Here is a 12,420-nt window from a genome sequence, read left to right as displayed (position 1 = left end):
TCGAGCCTGAGGAGCTAAAGCGTGAAGAACATTGATCGCACATCTTGTTCAAAAATGCCTCCCAAAGCGAACCCGCGGCCCATCAACGTCTACGCCAGATGGCGCCCGTTCGTCCAGGCCGAAGAAGCCGCCGCCGCCGGCGAGATCGATCGGTCTACTAACCCCGCCGTCGGCGGCCAGACTTCTCTCCTGTCCGTCTCCATCAACCGCCAGGACCGGCGGGCCGCCGGCGACCGCCCATGGACCAGCGCGCCGGCGTTCAAGGCCGTGCTGGGCCCGTCCGACGACAACGCCAAGGCCTACGACACCATCGTCGCGCCCACGGTGCCCAGCGTCCTCGCCGGCGGGAGCTGCACCTTCTTCGCGTACGGGCACTCGGGCAGCGGCAAGACGCACACCATCATGGGCTACGAACTCGAGGACGAGAAGTCGCTGGGCCTGTGCCTCGCGGCGGCGCGGCGGCTCTTTGACGCGCTGCGCCCGCTGAACGAGGACGCCGGCGGCGGTGCCGCGCAGTTGGGCGTCGGGTTCAGCCTGTTTGAGCTGCGCAGGAAGTCGGCCTTTGACCTGCTCAACCGGCGCACCGAGTGCTTCATCCGCGAAGGGCCCGACGGCAAGACGCACATACGCGGCGAGACCGAGGTGCTCGAGGGCGGCAAGGTGCGCGTCCAGCCGATCGTCAAGCGGCCGTGCTGGACCTTTGAAGCTCTGCGCGAGGAGCTGGTCCGGGCGCTCGGCCACCGCGCCGTGGGCTCGTCGAGCGTGCACGATCAGAGCTCGAGGACGCACGCGGTGCTCGAGCTCGAAATCGTTAACAGCCCGCTAGTAGAGGCGCGGCAGGCGCTGGCCGAGAGACAGTCTGAGCTCGTGCCTGTGGGAAAGCGAGCCACTGATATTAGCATCGAGGAGTCTATGAAGGGGGTCATCAAGACGGATGATGGCAAATGGGCGCCTAATCCAGACTACCAGATCAACCAGGCGCTCATCGATGAGGCCGATGCCGAGAAGGCCAAGTTTGAGGCTCGGGTCACCGCTGCGGAAGAACATATTGAGAGCATTCTCAGCTCGGCTAGTTCACCTTGCTTGGGCGCCAAGATGGTCTTCGTCGACCTCGCTGGCGCCGAGTACCATCAAGAGAAGGGGAGCCAAATACAGACTTTCAAGCAGACGCCCCAGGAGCGCCAGGAAGGCCGGCAGATCAACACGGACCTGCTCGCCCTCAAAGAGGTGATCCGCGCGTGGTCCACGAACCAGCCCCGAATCCCCTTCCGCTCGTCGGCCCTGACAATGGTGTTGCGGGAGCACTTCATGAACTCGGCAAAGGGGAGCTCTGCCATGATTGTCACTGTGTCACCGGCCAGGGAACAGTACGCTGCGACTTTGAACTCGCTCAAGTATGGAAGCCTGGTAGGAGCGGTCGGAGCCTGAACATCAACTGAATCACGTCACGATCAGGATGTGGTGTAGAGTCCGAGGGGTTTCGATGTTGGTTCTCTTCCTTGGAGCGTTGTCAATTCCTTGCGATCCTGTTAGATTTAGCTTTCAAAGAAACACTGAACCATACTTTACCACCATCATCCCAGGTATGAAGCATGCTCAGGTATGAACCCCGCCGATCTGGTAGACTGGGAGCACAGTCAGGATCTGATAAGCACGAGAAGATCTATTTGACCAGTCAAGGTCTGCTTCAGGATGAATCCGACCCTGTACTTGCATGCATCCGGCCGGAGGTAGTTCAGCTGAACCCGAACGAGCAAGGCGGTGTACCTTCCAACCCTCCAGCACATACATCTACACACCTGTGGATCGACAGCCTGTGCATCATCCGGGACTCAGTCGAGGACTGGCAGATAGAATCCGCACAGATGGGTCGCTATTATCGAGAGCCAAGCCTTACCCTGTTCGCGACTGCCGCAAGTGGCGATGATGTTGGCTTCTACTGCCTTCGTGATGGGGGTCTCAGCATCGCCGTGTCGGGCTCCAGTGCTTGATGGTCTTCTCGACAGGATGAAAAATACGGAGGGTAGCGTGTTGTTCGTGCAGAAGTTCTCGCGACAAAAGGGCCGGACTGGGATGCCGGTAGAGAGGCAACGACAAGTACTTCGTCAACAGACGGAGCATACTCGACGAGGCGACAGGCTAAGCGCTCGGGTGGATCGACCAGGATGACCAAGGATTCGCGCACTCTCAGGTCTGGTGCATGATCGTCTCGAATCTGTCCGCCCCGTCGCTCAATCTTCTCGCCCTCGTGCCGGCTGCTACCTGCGAGGCGGAGGCTGTTAGACTGCATCGTCTCGGACAAGGGACCGGGGCCGGAGAGCGGCGTGCGGGTCGCTTCCAACTACACCGTCGGGTCGAACACGGTCGATTACGAGCTGACGGACTCTGCTTCGACGCTTCCGATGCTGCTGGACTGGATAGAGGAGGCCCGATCGAAGAGATCAGTGTGATTTAGATCACAGGATATACGTGGAAATCCACACCGCTGGTCGTGGTGTTTGAGCATCAATACAACCGGCAAAAAAGTGCCCTCGCGTGGCCTACATTTGTGCACTACACTAGCAAGCGTCTCCGCGCAGCTGGAATGTGACTTTTTCTTCTACAGAGTACGGTCGGGTGATGGAACGTCCAGCTGAACCCTGGAATGCAACCGGTGATAGCAGGAAGCGGTGCCTCTGGTACTCTGGGCGCTGACCTCATTTCCTCCCTGACAGGCCTTTCGGTTTCAAAGTGAGACCACGCCGTCACACAAGAAAGCCCTCGTGTGCGCCAACGTCCGTCCCCGTCCTTGCTGTTGGTAGGAGAGTTGTCATTGAGTATCAAGCTGCCCGTGGAGCAGGGCCTCTGATCCTCAAATGTTCCTGCAGGCAGGGATCGCACACGATTATCCGAATGGCCAATCTAAGAAAGATGCATGCCTACCTAAGTACATAGCTCGAGCATAGGTAACTACATGGTAAATGTCTGTGCCAACGCCAACAGCATTTACCAACAGCAGTTTGACGGCGATCGTTCATGCTCGGCCGAGCTCAGCCACCGGCAAGCCAGACCGGGTGGGGGCGCGAGCTGGGCGAATGCCATAGGCCGGCTGATTGGGGATCTGCTGCAGGCATTGGGCGCTGGAAATTTAGGGGCACAGGAGCTGCTTTGCGCGTTTTGGGGGCTCTAGGGCTAGCAGTTTGCTGCGATTAGAGTGGTGCGACCAAGATTGGCGAGTGTCCCACCCTTGCCCGCCGAAATGTCGTCACACTGGGGAATTTGATGCGAAACCCCAGAGGCCAATTGGCGGTGCAGTGGCACGCTAAGCTGTCCACGAGTTGCTCAAGAGGGTTAATGGGGTTGGATGCTGGCTCGTGGATGAGTGATCCATGGATGGAGGGGCGGGAAGCGGCATGACGGACGTGCGAGTGTCCAGGGATCCGATGTCGTGAAGACGTGGTGGCTGATTGTAGGGATGGCAGAAGAGGCGGAGGAGACACAACGGCACAGCGGCGGGAGCGGCGCCACCAACGGCAGCCAACGGCACATCAACCAACGCTACAACGGCCTGCTGCGTGTGCCAAGAGACACGAGAGGACGAAGAAGGCCCTTTTCCTGCCTGGTAGTGATCAAATAGACAAGCAGGTGGATGATTGTGTAGCGTACCTAGGCTAGGCAAGGGAGGGAAGAGGAGGTGGGAACGAGAGAGAGAATCCCCGGTATCCTCAGTCTCCATTCCATCTCAATTCTTCCATTCTTGCCACTGGCTAGCTTGGGGCCGGAAGCAGCTGAAGATTAACTTGGGAGCTTGGCAGCCCCTTGAGTGTGAATGGAGCTTTACGAGACGCGCCAACAGATGATCGTCACTCGTTGCTCGTATTCCAACACTGGCCTCTGATCGGCAGGGGGTTCGCTCCAGGTTGGCCTCTCTCCTCTCCTCTCCTCTACCTACCTCACTTTCACTTTGTCTAGTCTGTCAATCTTGTCCAACCTCTTCATCCCATCTCTCCTCCAATTCACTCAACCCCTCCTCCTCACCTGCAGGTGCCTGGCCTGACAGCCTCACCACCCACTCTTTTTTCTTCCTCCTCGCCCACGCAGCTTCGTCCCCTCTTATCCCCATTTCTCCACTGAACAACCTTTGTTCATGGAGTTCACATGAACCCAACCGGTCATCGCGAGTGAGTAAAAAGAACACCCGGAGCCTCATTGCGAGGGAATCACCGCGCAGTCCACCTTGTGGCCTGGAGGCGTCCCGCTCGTCACCCACCCGCCTCTCACGATCAAACGGACGGGCATCCTGTCCCCCTTCGCCCCCACGCCATCTCAGCTTCAAACCTCGACCTCACCACCTGCTCTGCGCACCCGTCAAGATGGGCACGCCGAATCCTTTCATAAGCAACGGCACCTGCTATTTTGGCCCTAACCAAAAGGCATCCAGCCAGTTTCTCCCATGCGGCAATGATCTCTTTGGCCGCCAGACGTGCTGCCAGGCCGGCGACGTTTGCCTGTCCAACCACGCCTGCTACAACGGCCGCTTCGGCGTCACCTACCTCGCCGGCTGCAGTGATCCCGAGTATCGCGATGGAGTCTGCCCCGACAAGGGAGCCTTTTCCGGTTCGTCCTTTTCTTCCACTCTCTTCCCCATTAATCATGGGTTTGAAATTCACTAACACACCTTGCCTCCCTCTACAGACCAGCCCTGGGCTGGCCTCGTCTACTGCAACGGCACCTCCAACCAATGGGTCGCCTGCAAGGAGAAGAAGAAGGAGTCCACGCTTACCGACGCCGACGCCTGCTGGTGCCCCGAGACCTCGCGCACCGTCGCCTTCACCGCGCCCTCCGTCCTCGACAACACCGCCACCGTGCCCACCTCGGCCGGCGGCAGCATGGGCTTCAACGCCGGCTACGTCCCCTCCATGACCCTGCCCGGCGGCGGCGGCGGCGGCGGCGGCGGCGGCAGCGGCCAGGCCACTAGCTCCCAGCCGACCGCCACGCGCACCTCACCCTCCAGCACCGGCGGCGGCCAGGGCACTCCGACGGCCCCTCCGACCGAGCCACCCTCCTCGGGCGGCGGCATGAGCTCCGGTGCCAAGATCGGCGTCGGCGTCGGCGTCGCGGCGGGAGGCCTCGTCCTCCTCGCCGCCGTGCTGTTCCTGTTCTTCCAGCGCCGACGACGTCGCCAGCAGCAGCGCGGCTCCGAGCTCGACGGCGAGGGCAAGCTGCACCGGGAGTCGAGCAGCGGCGGCGCCACGGCCACGGCCACGGCCACGGCCCCCGCTACCCCCGGAACACCCGCCACCACCGTCGTCTCGGAGCTCGACTCGCGCGCCGCGCGGCCGTGGAGCATGCGCTCCGAGCTGGCGGACACGCACCTCAACCCCGCCACGCCCACCACCGCCGGACACTCACCCGGCCTGGCCCCCGTCGACGAGGAGGGCAAGGACACCAAATACATTCAGGCGCCGGAGCAGTGGGGCTCGCGCTGGCGGAGGGACGGCGGTGCTTACGGACAGCAGGGACCTATCGCCGAGTTGCCTGGTTGATTGCGCCTAGCGGCATGTGTTTTTTCTTGTCTTCTTGCTTGTACGATATATGGCATTTGCATGGCATTGGGATGGCGATGGACGAAAAGAACTTTGCATGGTATTTCAGATTCACTTACTGACAGCCGCGAGGGAGGGCCTGGTGGTTGGGCATTGATTGGCGTTGGGAAACTCTGGGATTGAAGATGATATCACGACGGACATGTGCCCAGCACAAGTCGTCTGCGTAGCGAACTGCTATGATTACTATTGGCATTGATTTCTTTTTGCACTTGAGCGTGAGGGATGCGGGATCATTTTAATATTCGAAGTGTCTGAAGGGCTGCCCTTTGCCGTGCTTTGCTTGCTTCTCAAATGATCCAATCTAGAATTAATCTACGCTCCCTTTCTCCAGAAACCTCGTGCACCTCCTCCAGCACCGTCTTCTTCTCATCCTCTCAGCGTCCCCTTCAATACAACACCTTTCCCGCCCCCCCAAACTATTGGTACAATCTCTACAAACATGTCTTTTGAAATCCATCAACTCCAAAACGTATCCGACCCGTTGAGAAACATAAAATCCAGCTTATCGAGATCGAAATCAAACATCTGCCGCTGCGCGTCCTCCTCGGCGCTGCTGTTGACCACCTGCATCGGCGACATAGACACCAGCTCCGCGCCCGGCCCGGCCCCGGGGGCAAGCACCTCCCGCCGCTCGTACCAGCCCCGAAGGCGCTCCATCGTCCGCCCGAAAAGGCGGTACGGGTCCTCCACAGCCACCACGCCTGCAGTCGCAGCAGTCACACCAGCACCGCCGCCGGCGCCACTACTACTACCGCCGCGAACGCCGTCGCTCATGGCGTACGACCGCGCGATCATGGCGTCGAGGTAGTGCGGCACGCGGCAGGCCTGGCGCAGGCGCGGGAAGGCGTCGCCGGCGTGCGGGCACAGCGACAGCTTGATGAGGATGACGAGCGCGTGGGCGACCTGCGACTTGTCGACGAGCATGTCCATGCGCGTCGCGGCGGGTGGCAGCGCCAGGAAGCCGTCGAGGTAGCGCTTCGCGGCGGCGAGGCAGTCGACCAGCAGCCGGTTGCGGACCGAGACGAGCTGCTGCGTCTCGAGGGTGAGGCCGGCGTTGTTGTTGTTGTTGTTGTTGTTGTTGTTGTTGTTGGAAGGGGTGGAGGCGGAGGCGGAGGCGGGGGAGGCAGTGGAGGAGGGCCCGTCGCCGACGTGTAGGGAGATCTCGGTGATGTAGATCTCTGTGCTGTGGAGCATTAATGGGATCCAGCATGCTTGTTTGTGGGAAGATGGTTTGTCAGTATTTTCTTAGTCGAGGAAGAGGGGGGGGGTGGCATACAGGATCCGAGAGGAGGGACGGTGTTCCTGAGAACTTGGAGCTGCGCCTGCAATGTATCCACGGTGATCTCCAACCTGTCTGCTCCAAACACTGGTCGGCTTTTCGCACCGTACCCCAGGGCGACAGCGATCTTGTCCCTCAGCTGTTGGATCTTGACTGCGTGTATCAGCGCGGCGTCGAGCGGCGAATTGCTTTCCGCGCCGAGGAGCTCGCAGGCAGAGATGATGGAGGAGTTGGAGTTCATCCATTCAAACTTGCGCAGGGTTAATGATGTGCTATGTTGAACAACTGTCAGTTTCTCAACTCAACACGTGTTGGGCTGATTTTGTTAGTCACGTACGTGGATGATAGCAAATAAGCGCCGAGGAGCGTCCTTCTCGTCTCGGGAGTCCCAGGGCCCTCCTCATTCACTTCGAGTGAGATGGACAGAGCAATTTGCAACAGAGTGAGGGCCTGAGAGATGGCGTACGCATGAAAGTGGAACCTACTCGCGTCAGTTTGCTGTCCACGGGCCAGCAAGAAAGTACTCACCAAGAAACATATATCATAAGGCCCTGTAAAAGATCGAGATTCCGAACCCCCTCCACGATCAGCTTGGACGCAAGCGTCTTGCGCAGTTCCAGCTCCAACACTGCGTGGTTGTCCGGGAGGTGCAGACGAGCACAGGTAGCCAGGAGGGCGAGCAGGAGTATCGGCCGCTCCCTGTAAAAGATCTCTATAGGCCATGGTGGAAGCACTATGAGGGGGTACTGCTGACTCTCGACACGAAAGACCTGCAGCAGGCGGTCTGCCTGGTCGGTCCTAAGGAGGCCATCGAAGAGGGTGTCTGGTCTCAGCGCGGTATCCTGACTAGTCAGGGCTGGCAAAGAAGGCTCCTGATTCGCCTGCGGGAACGCCACTTGGCTGTCTATGCCGTTTACCCGCTGAGGAATGGGTGCTACGGGTATAGTTGCAGCTGGCAGTGGCGGTGGAGGCCGCATGGCAATCGTCACTTCATTGTGAATACCAAGATCCGCCGGGGATGTGCCTTCCCTGAGCAGGCTGTAGATGTTGTCTATCCTTTCTTCGATCTTTGATATCCGTCTATGATCACGGCATTGCTTATGTGTTAGTGGATCCCTAATGTACTATCTTGTGCCTGGTCTTGGGCCTCACTCACGTCGAGCCGCCAAAGCTTCTCTTGGCCCGGCTGTGCACTTCAGAAAAGACACAGTCTCGGTTTGTCTGAAAGCATCTACAATGACGCGTCGTTAGCACTCACTCCCTGAAGACCAACCTGGGGGATTTCGCAGCTCAGCCCACTTGACTCACCGCTTGCACTTGTCATCGTCGTCCTGACTGGGAATGCAGCGCACCTTCGAGCGGCGGCACTCATTGCAGCTGCGGAGCAAGCGCTTCCTCTCGTTCCGACTCTCCGAGGTGTCCATAGCTATTCCTTGCCAGCATGCCAGATTGCGTCGTCCTCGGAGGCTGCGAGGTCAGGGCGGTAAGGCAGTTTATGTTGTGACCAAGGGGTTGAGAGTGGACCCTCGGGAATTCCGGAAACTCCGAAAACTGGGTCCTCAACCTCGCCTCCCTCACGAGACGATGCGGCACGAATCATGCACTTCTTCGCTTCGTGCACTTTATGGGAGAAGCGATTGACCCAGCCTCTAGCAGTCTGGTTTGTTGCGAGGATCTCGGGCTTGCTACTGAGCCCGACAAGTTCCGGGACCGCAATCTCTTGGCAGCCCGGGGGTATGGTCGCAATGAAGAAGACACCGTCCGAGATAAAACATGAATTATAAAGCTTGACATACATATCCTTTCCACGACGAACCATTGCTATGTGGGATAAGTGAATACGCCACCCGGACCAGTATCTAGTCGACTTCCCGCGAAGCCTACCAAGCACAAATCTCAACATGGCACAGAACTCAGCGGAGGCATACCCTCCAGTGGAACGGCACCCTGAGACGGGCATCAGCGTTCTTGTCGTCGGTGCTGGAGTCGGCGGACTCTGTGCAGCTCTCGAATGCTGGCGCAAGGGTCACAAAGTGCGCATTGTTGACAGGACTAGCAAGCCAGACACCGGTGGTACGTCTGGACATGAATATCTCCCCGTTCTCGTTCAATCCTGACCCAGCCGCCTAGGGGACTTCTTCTCGATCAGTCCGGCTGCAACTAAAGCCTTCCGGCACTGGCCCGAAATGAATGCCAAGCACCTAGCTGCGGCACGACAGCCATACAACGCAAACTACCTACTCACCGGCGAGCAGACACGCAAACACATGCCGTTCATGGTGGACACGACGGACGAGAATGGCAAAGCGGTGACTACCGTCTTGACGCAATACAGGCACTCTCGGCCCAAGCTCCACGGGATCCTGATCGAGCAGCTGGCCGCTATTGGCATCGAAGTCGAGTTCAACCACAAGGCCATCAAGTACGAAGAAACGGCCGACAAAGGCATCGTTAGATCTGAGGACGGGGTCATCCTCGAGGGCGATGTGGTCATTGCCGCGGACGGGCTGGGAACAGCGTCATACGAGCTGGTCCTGGGTCACAAACTACGGGCGCGAAGCAGCGGCTATGCCATTTACCGCACGGCGTTCCCTGCAGAGGTCGTTACTAGGGATCCTCAGCTCTCACAGCACTATCGTCTCCTTGACATCCCCAAAAGCACCCCTATTGATATCTGGCTTGGGTGAGTTTAGACCAGGCATGGTGTTCCATATCTATACAGCATTTTCGCTTACATATCGCGTCTAGTCCTCACATTCAGGTCTTCACTCAACTTACTGAAGACATATTTTCGTGGTCGATGGTCCACAAGGTACGTGGCCGACGACTCTAAATAAGACACCATGACGTCCTCACTCACACCATGTGTTGCAGGACGATGGCAAAGCCCAGGAAACATGGCACTCGACGTCCCACACCTGCGAACCGGCCGATGCTATCAAACACATCGAGGATGCCCAGGGCTTCTGCCCCGAGATCCTCAAGAAGACAATGCTTGCCACTCCAAAGGACAAGCTGCTCGATTGGAAAATCATGTGGCGTGATTCTCAGCCCAACTGGGTCTCGCCTCAAGGACGCGTTATCCAACTAGGCGATGCGGCTCATACATTTGTGCCAAGCTCTGGGAACGGAGCGAACCAGGCTATGGAGGACGCAACGTCGCTGGCCTCGTGCCTTCAGCTTGCGGGTAAAGACGACATCCCGCTGGCACTGAGAGTTCATAACCTGCTCCGGTTTGAGCGCGTGTCTTGTACGCAGATCACCGGCTTTCAGGCTCAGATCAACCGCAACAATGTCGACATTAACGCTCTCACGGCAAAGCCAGACCAGGTTGTTGGGAAATGGGGCCGCTGGATCTGGGCTCACGACCCAGAGCAGTATGCGTACGACAACTACGAGAAGGCAAAGGCCCATCTTGTGAGTGGTGCACCTTTCGAGAACACCAACATCCCTGCCGGATACAAGTTCAAACCATGGAACATTGACGAGTTGCTTGCCATTGGGGACAGCGGCAAGCAGATTGTTTTCGAAGGAGATTGGAGCTAGATGTGCGATCTGATACTTGGTTTGGACCAGATAAAGCCATATATGATGGAAACCAGGAATAGACTAGATACATAGAACCATTCCATTTAAGCCATTTCTGTAGCTTGTCAGTCCTCATTATGTTTGCTTTGTGTTAGGCATCTGCTGTTCATCAAATGTTGCCATAACCTAATTGCAAAAGCCGATTTCCAAACTCGATCAAATAGTAGTCCGCGTAAACCAGTCCATGGTCTCCGCTAGCAGACAAATTGTGTTCGTGCCAGCTCACCGTTGAATTCCTCAATACGCTCTCAAACATTACTTCATCCTCATTGCATGGCACAGCCGACGCGATGCCATTCGCCCCGGTCTGAAGACGCATCTTCTGTTGAGACAACGAAAACTTTAGGGTGTCGTCGACGATCCTCAGAGCACTGCCCAAGTAGCGTTTGGCTCGCTCATGCTGGCCTCGGGCCGTCAGTGCTTGGGCCAGAACAAGCATGCCGTTCGCTGCAATGACACCTGCGGAGACGTCACGGAGAGGTGCCTGAATGTCCTCGACGGGGGCGTCAAAGTCCCACAATGGCACGTACCTCCCTGCCTTTTGGGGCGCGGACCCATCGCCAGTGCTCTGGAGAATCTCAACATAGGCCGGTGCGCTTTCTAGCCGAAGTAGGAAGTACTCCGCGAGGCCGCACGCAGCATCGAGAAGCTCTTCATCCCCCGTCCAGGCAAACGACTGAGCGTAACCGAGAATTGCCCACCCTTGGCCACGGGACCACGTGGTGTCTCGTGAGTATCCCTGGGCGGTGCGGACCTCCTGGATATGGCCCGTTGCCGGCGAGAAGTTCACCACGTGGCACGTGCTGTAAAGTGCTCCTTCATAGCCGGGTCGTTTGTGCGACAACTCTTTGCGCAGGTGCGTTCTCTTCAAAGTCTTGGCGTGAGTTGTTGCGGCCTCGGCCAGGTATCCATAGCCCGTGTGCGCAGCGGCGTAGTAGAGCATCTCCAGATTGCATAGGGAGTCGATGATGACCAGAAAGTTGCTCGATTTGTCCCGGATCTGCACGTTGTCTAAGAACAGCAGGGCATCCCACGAGCGTATCGCGCCCACACGCGCATCGAAGCGGGAGTAGAGCGAGACGGCAGCAGTCTTGATGTTTTCCAGTGCGTCTCTCTCGTGACATAGTTCCCAGCGGAGCCTCATGTGAGGCATGACCATGAAACCAAGATCATGAGTGTCAGTTCTGTGGGCCATGCGGCGCAATGGATCTGACCACCTCTTGCCCAGGACCTCGAGTTCATCTCGTACTTGGGATAGGGTCAGGCGTGTGTCCTGGTGACCCATACTCTTCGGATACCGAGTTGATCTCTCAAGAAGGAGGTAGATGCTTCCCGGGAAGAAGCCACTGGTCCAGAAGTCCACTGGTCGGTGTTTGTATTGGCCTTCATTGTCTCCGGACTGGGGCACAATTTCCGGGTAGAAGGTTGGAATATCCTACGACTATGTTAGCTCAAACCGCTGACACTAGATAGACTGCCAATACACTTGCATTCGTTCCAGTATAGCGTTGGGCGACGTGCATGATCTTTGCGGTAATGTTCTCTGCGTACAAATCTCTGTAGAAATCGGCATAGAGGCCGCCCCAGCCCCAGGACTGTTTTAGCGAAACACTGTTCGCTTCTTGAGAAGAGCTTTCAGACCATTTGGTGTCATGGATGTCCCCATTCGTCTTCAAAGACGTGCCGTTGAGCAGTCCATTCGACATCTCTGAAGACTCTGGCTCAATCGCTGCGGGAGGCATGGCGGACGAGTTCTGTTTCGTACAGCTGTTGCCTTTCGGGAGCTGTTACTCCATATAGAAAGGTACCAGTCTGTAAGATGATGGGCAAGACAAGGGAAAAGATTGTTCACACGCGTCTTAGGGTGGGAGCAACTGGTGGTGTCCTGGCGAAGGTTCCTGTAAGCGTCAAAGTCTTGATAAATAGAACATATAGGGCTTACATCCCGGTCGTAGATGCCGAATG

General features: G+C 57.6%; 5 protein-coding genes across 5 annotated transcripts; 3 read left to right on the top strand and 2 right to left on the bottom strand.

Annotated features, from left to right (window-relative positions):
- Nucleotides 1-54: 54 nt before the first annotated feature.
- On the top strand, nucleotides 55-1,428 carry E0L32_007624 (uncharacterized protein; the record flags this gene model as incomplete). Its single annotated transcript, XM_031142389.1, has 1 exon — nucleotides 55-1,428. One exon carries the CDS (start codon nucleotides 55-57, stop codon nucleotides 1,426-1,428), a length of 1,374 nt encoding a protein of 457 aa, XP_030993356.1.
- Nucleotides 1,429-4,352: 2,924 nt separating this feature from the next.
- Nucleotides 4,353-5,525, top strand: E0L32_007623 (uncharacterized protein; the record flags this gene model as incomplete). Its single annotated transcript, XM_031142388.1, has 2 exons — nucleotides 4,353-4,596; nucleotides 4,675-5,525. 2 exons carry the CDS (start codon nucleotides 4,353-4,355, stop codon nucleotides 5,523-5,525), a joined length of 1,095 nt encoding a protein of 364 aa, XP_030993355.1.
- A 519-nt stretch (nucleotides 5,526-6,044) lies between these two features.
- Nucleotides 6,045-8,686, bottom strand: E0L32_007622 (uncharacterized protein; the record flags this gene model as incomplete). The annotated part of the gene is made up of 7 exons (XM_031142386.1): nucleotides 6,045-6,799; nucleotides 6,865-7,139; nucleotides 7,205-7,348; nucleotides 7,396-7,947; nucleotides 8,024-8,098; nucleotides 8,176-8,334; nucleotides 8,373-8,686. The coding sequence occupies 7 exons, from the start codon at nucleotides 8,684-8,686 to the stop codon at nucleotides 6,045-6,047; spliced, it is 2,274 nt and encodes a 757-aa protein (XP_030993354.1).
- An 82-nt stretch (nucleotides 8,687-8,768) lies between these two features.
- Nucleotides 8,769-10,413, top strand: E0L32_007621 (uncharacterized protein; the record flags this gene model as incomplete). Its single annotated transcript, XM_031142385.1, has 4 exons — nucleotides 8,769-8,940; nucleotides 8,998-9,550; nucleotides 9,616-9,679; nucleotides 9,742-10,413. 4 exons carry the CDS (start codon nucleotides 8,769-8,771, stop codon nucleotides 10,411-10,413), a joined length of 1,461 nt encoding a protein of 486 aa, XP_030993353.1.
- A 151-nt stretch (nucleotides 10,414-10,564) lies between these two features.
- Nucleotides 10,565-12,197, bottom strand: E0L32_007620 (uncharacterized protein; the record flags this gene model as incomplete). Its single annotated transcript, XM_031142384.1, has 2 exons — nucleotides 10,565-11,890; nucleotides 11,940-12,197. The coding sequence occupies 2 exons, from the start codon at nucleotides 12,195-12,197 to the stop codon at nucleotides 10,565-10,567; spliced, it is 1,584 nt and encodes a 527-aa protein (XP_030993352.1).
- Nucleotides 12,198-12,420: the final 223 nt, after the last annotated feature.

The sequence above is a fragment of the Thyridium curvatum genome (assembly GCF_004353045.1).
Source record: "Thyridium curvatum strain D216 chromosome Unknown NODE_47_length_323349_cov_79.126483, whole genome shotgun sequence".
Lineage (NCBI taxonomy): Eukaryota > Fungi > Ascomycota > Sordariomycetes > Thyridiales > Thyridiaceae > Thyridium > Thyridium curvatum.
This window is presented reverse-complemented; position numbering and strand designations above follow the sequence as displayed.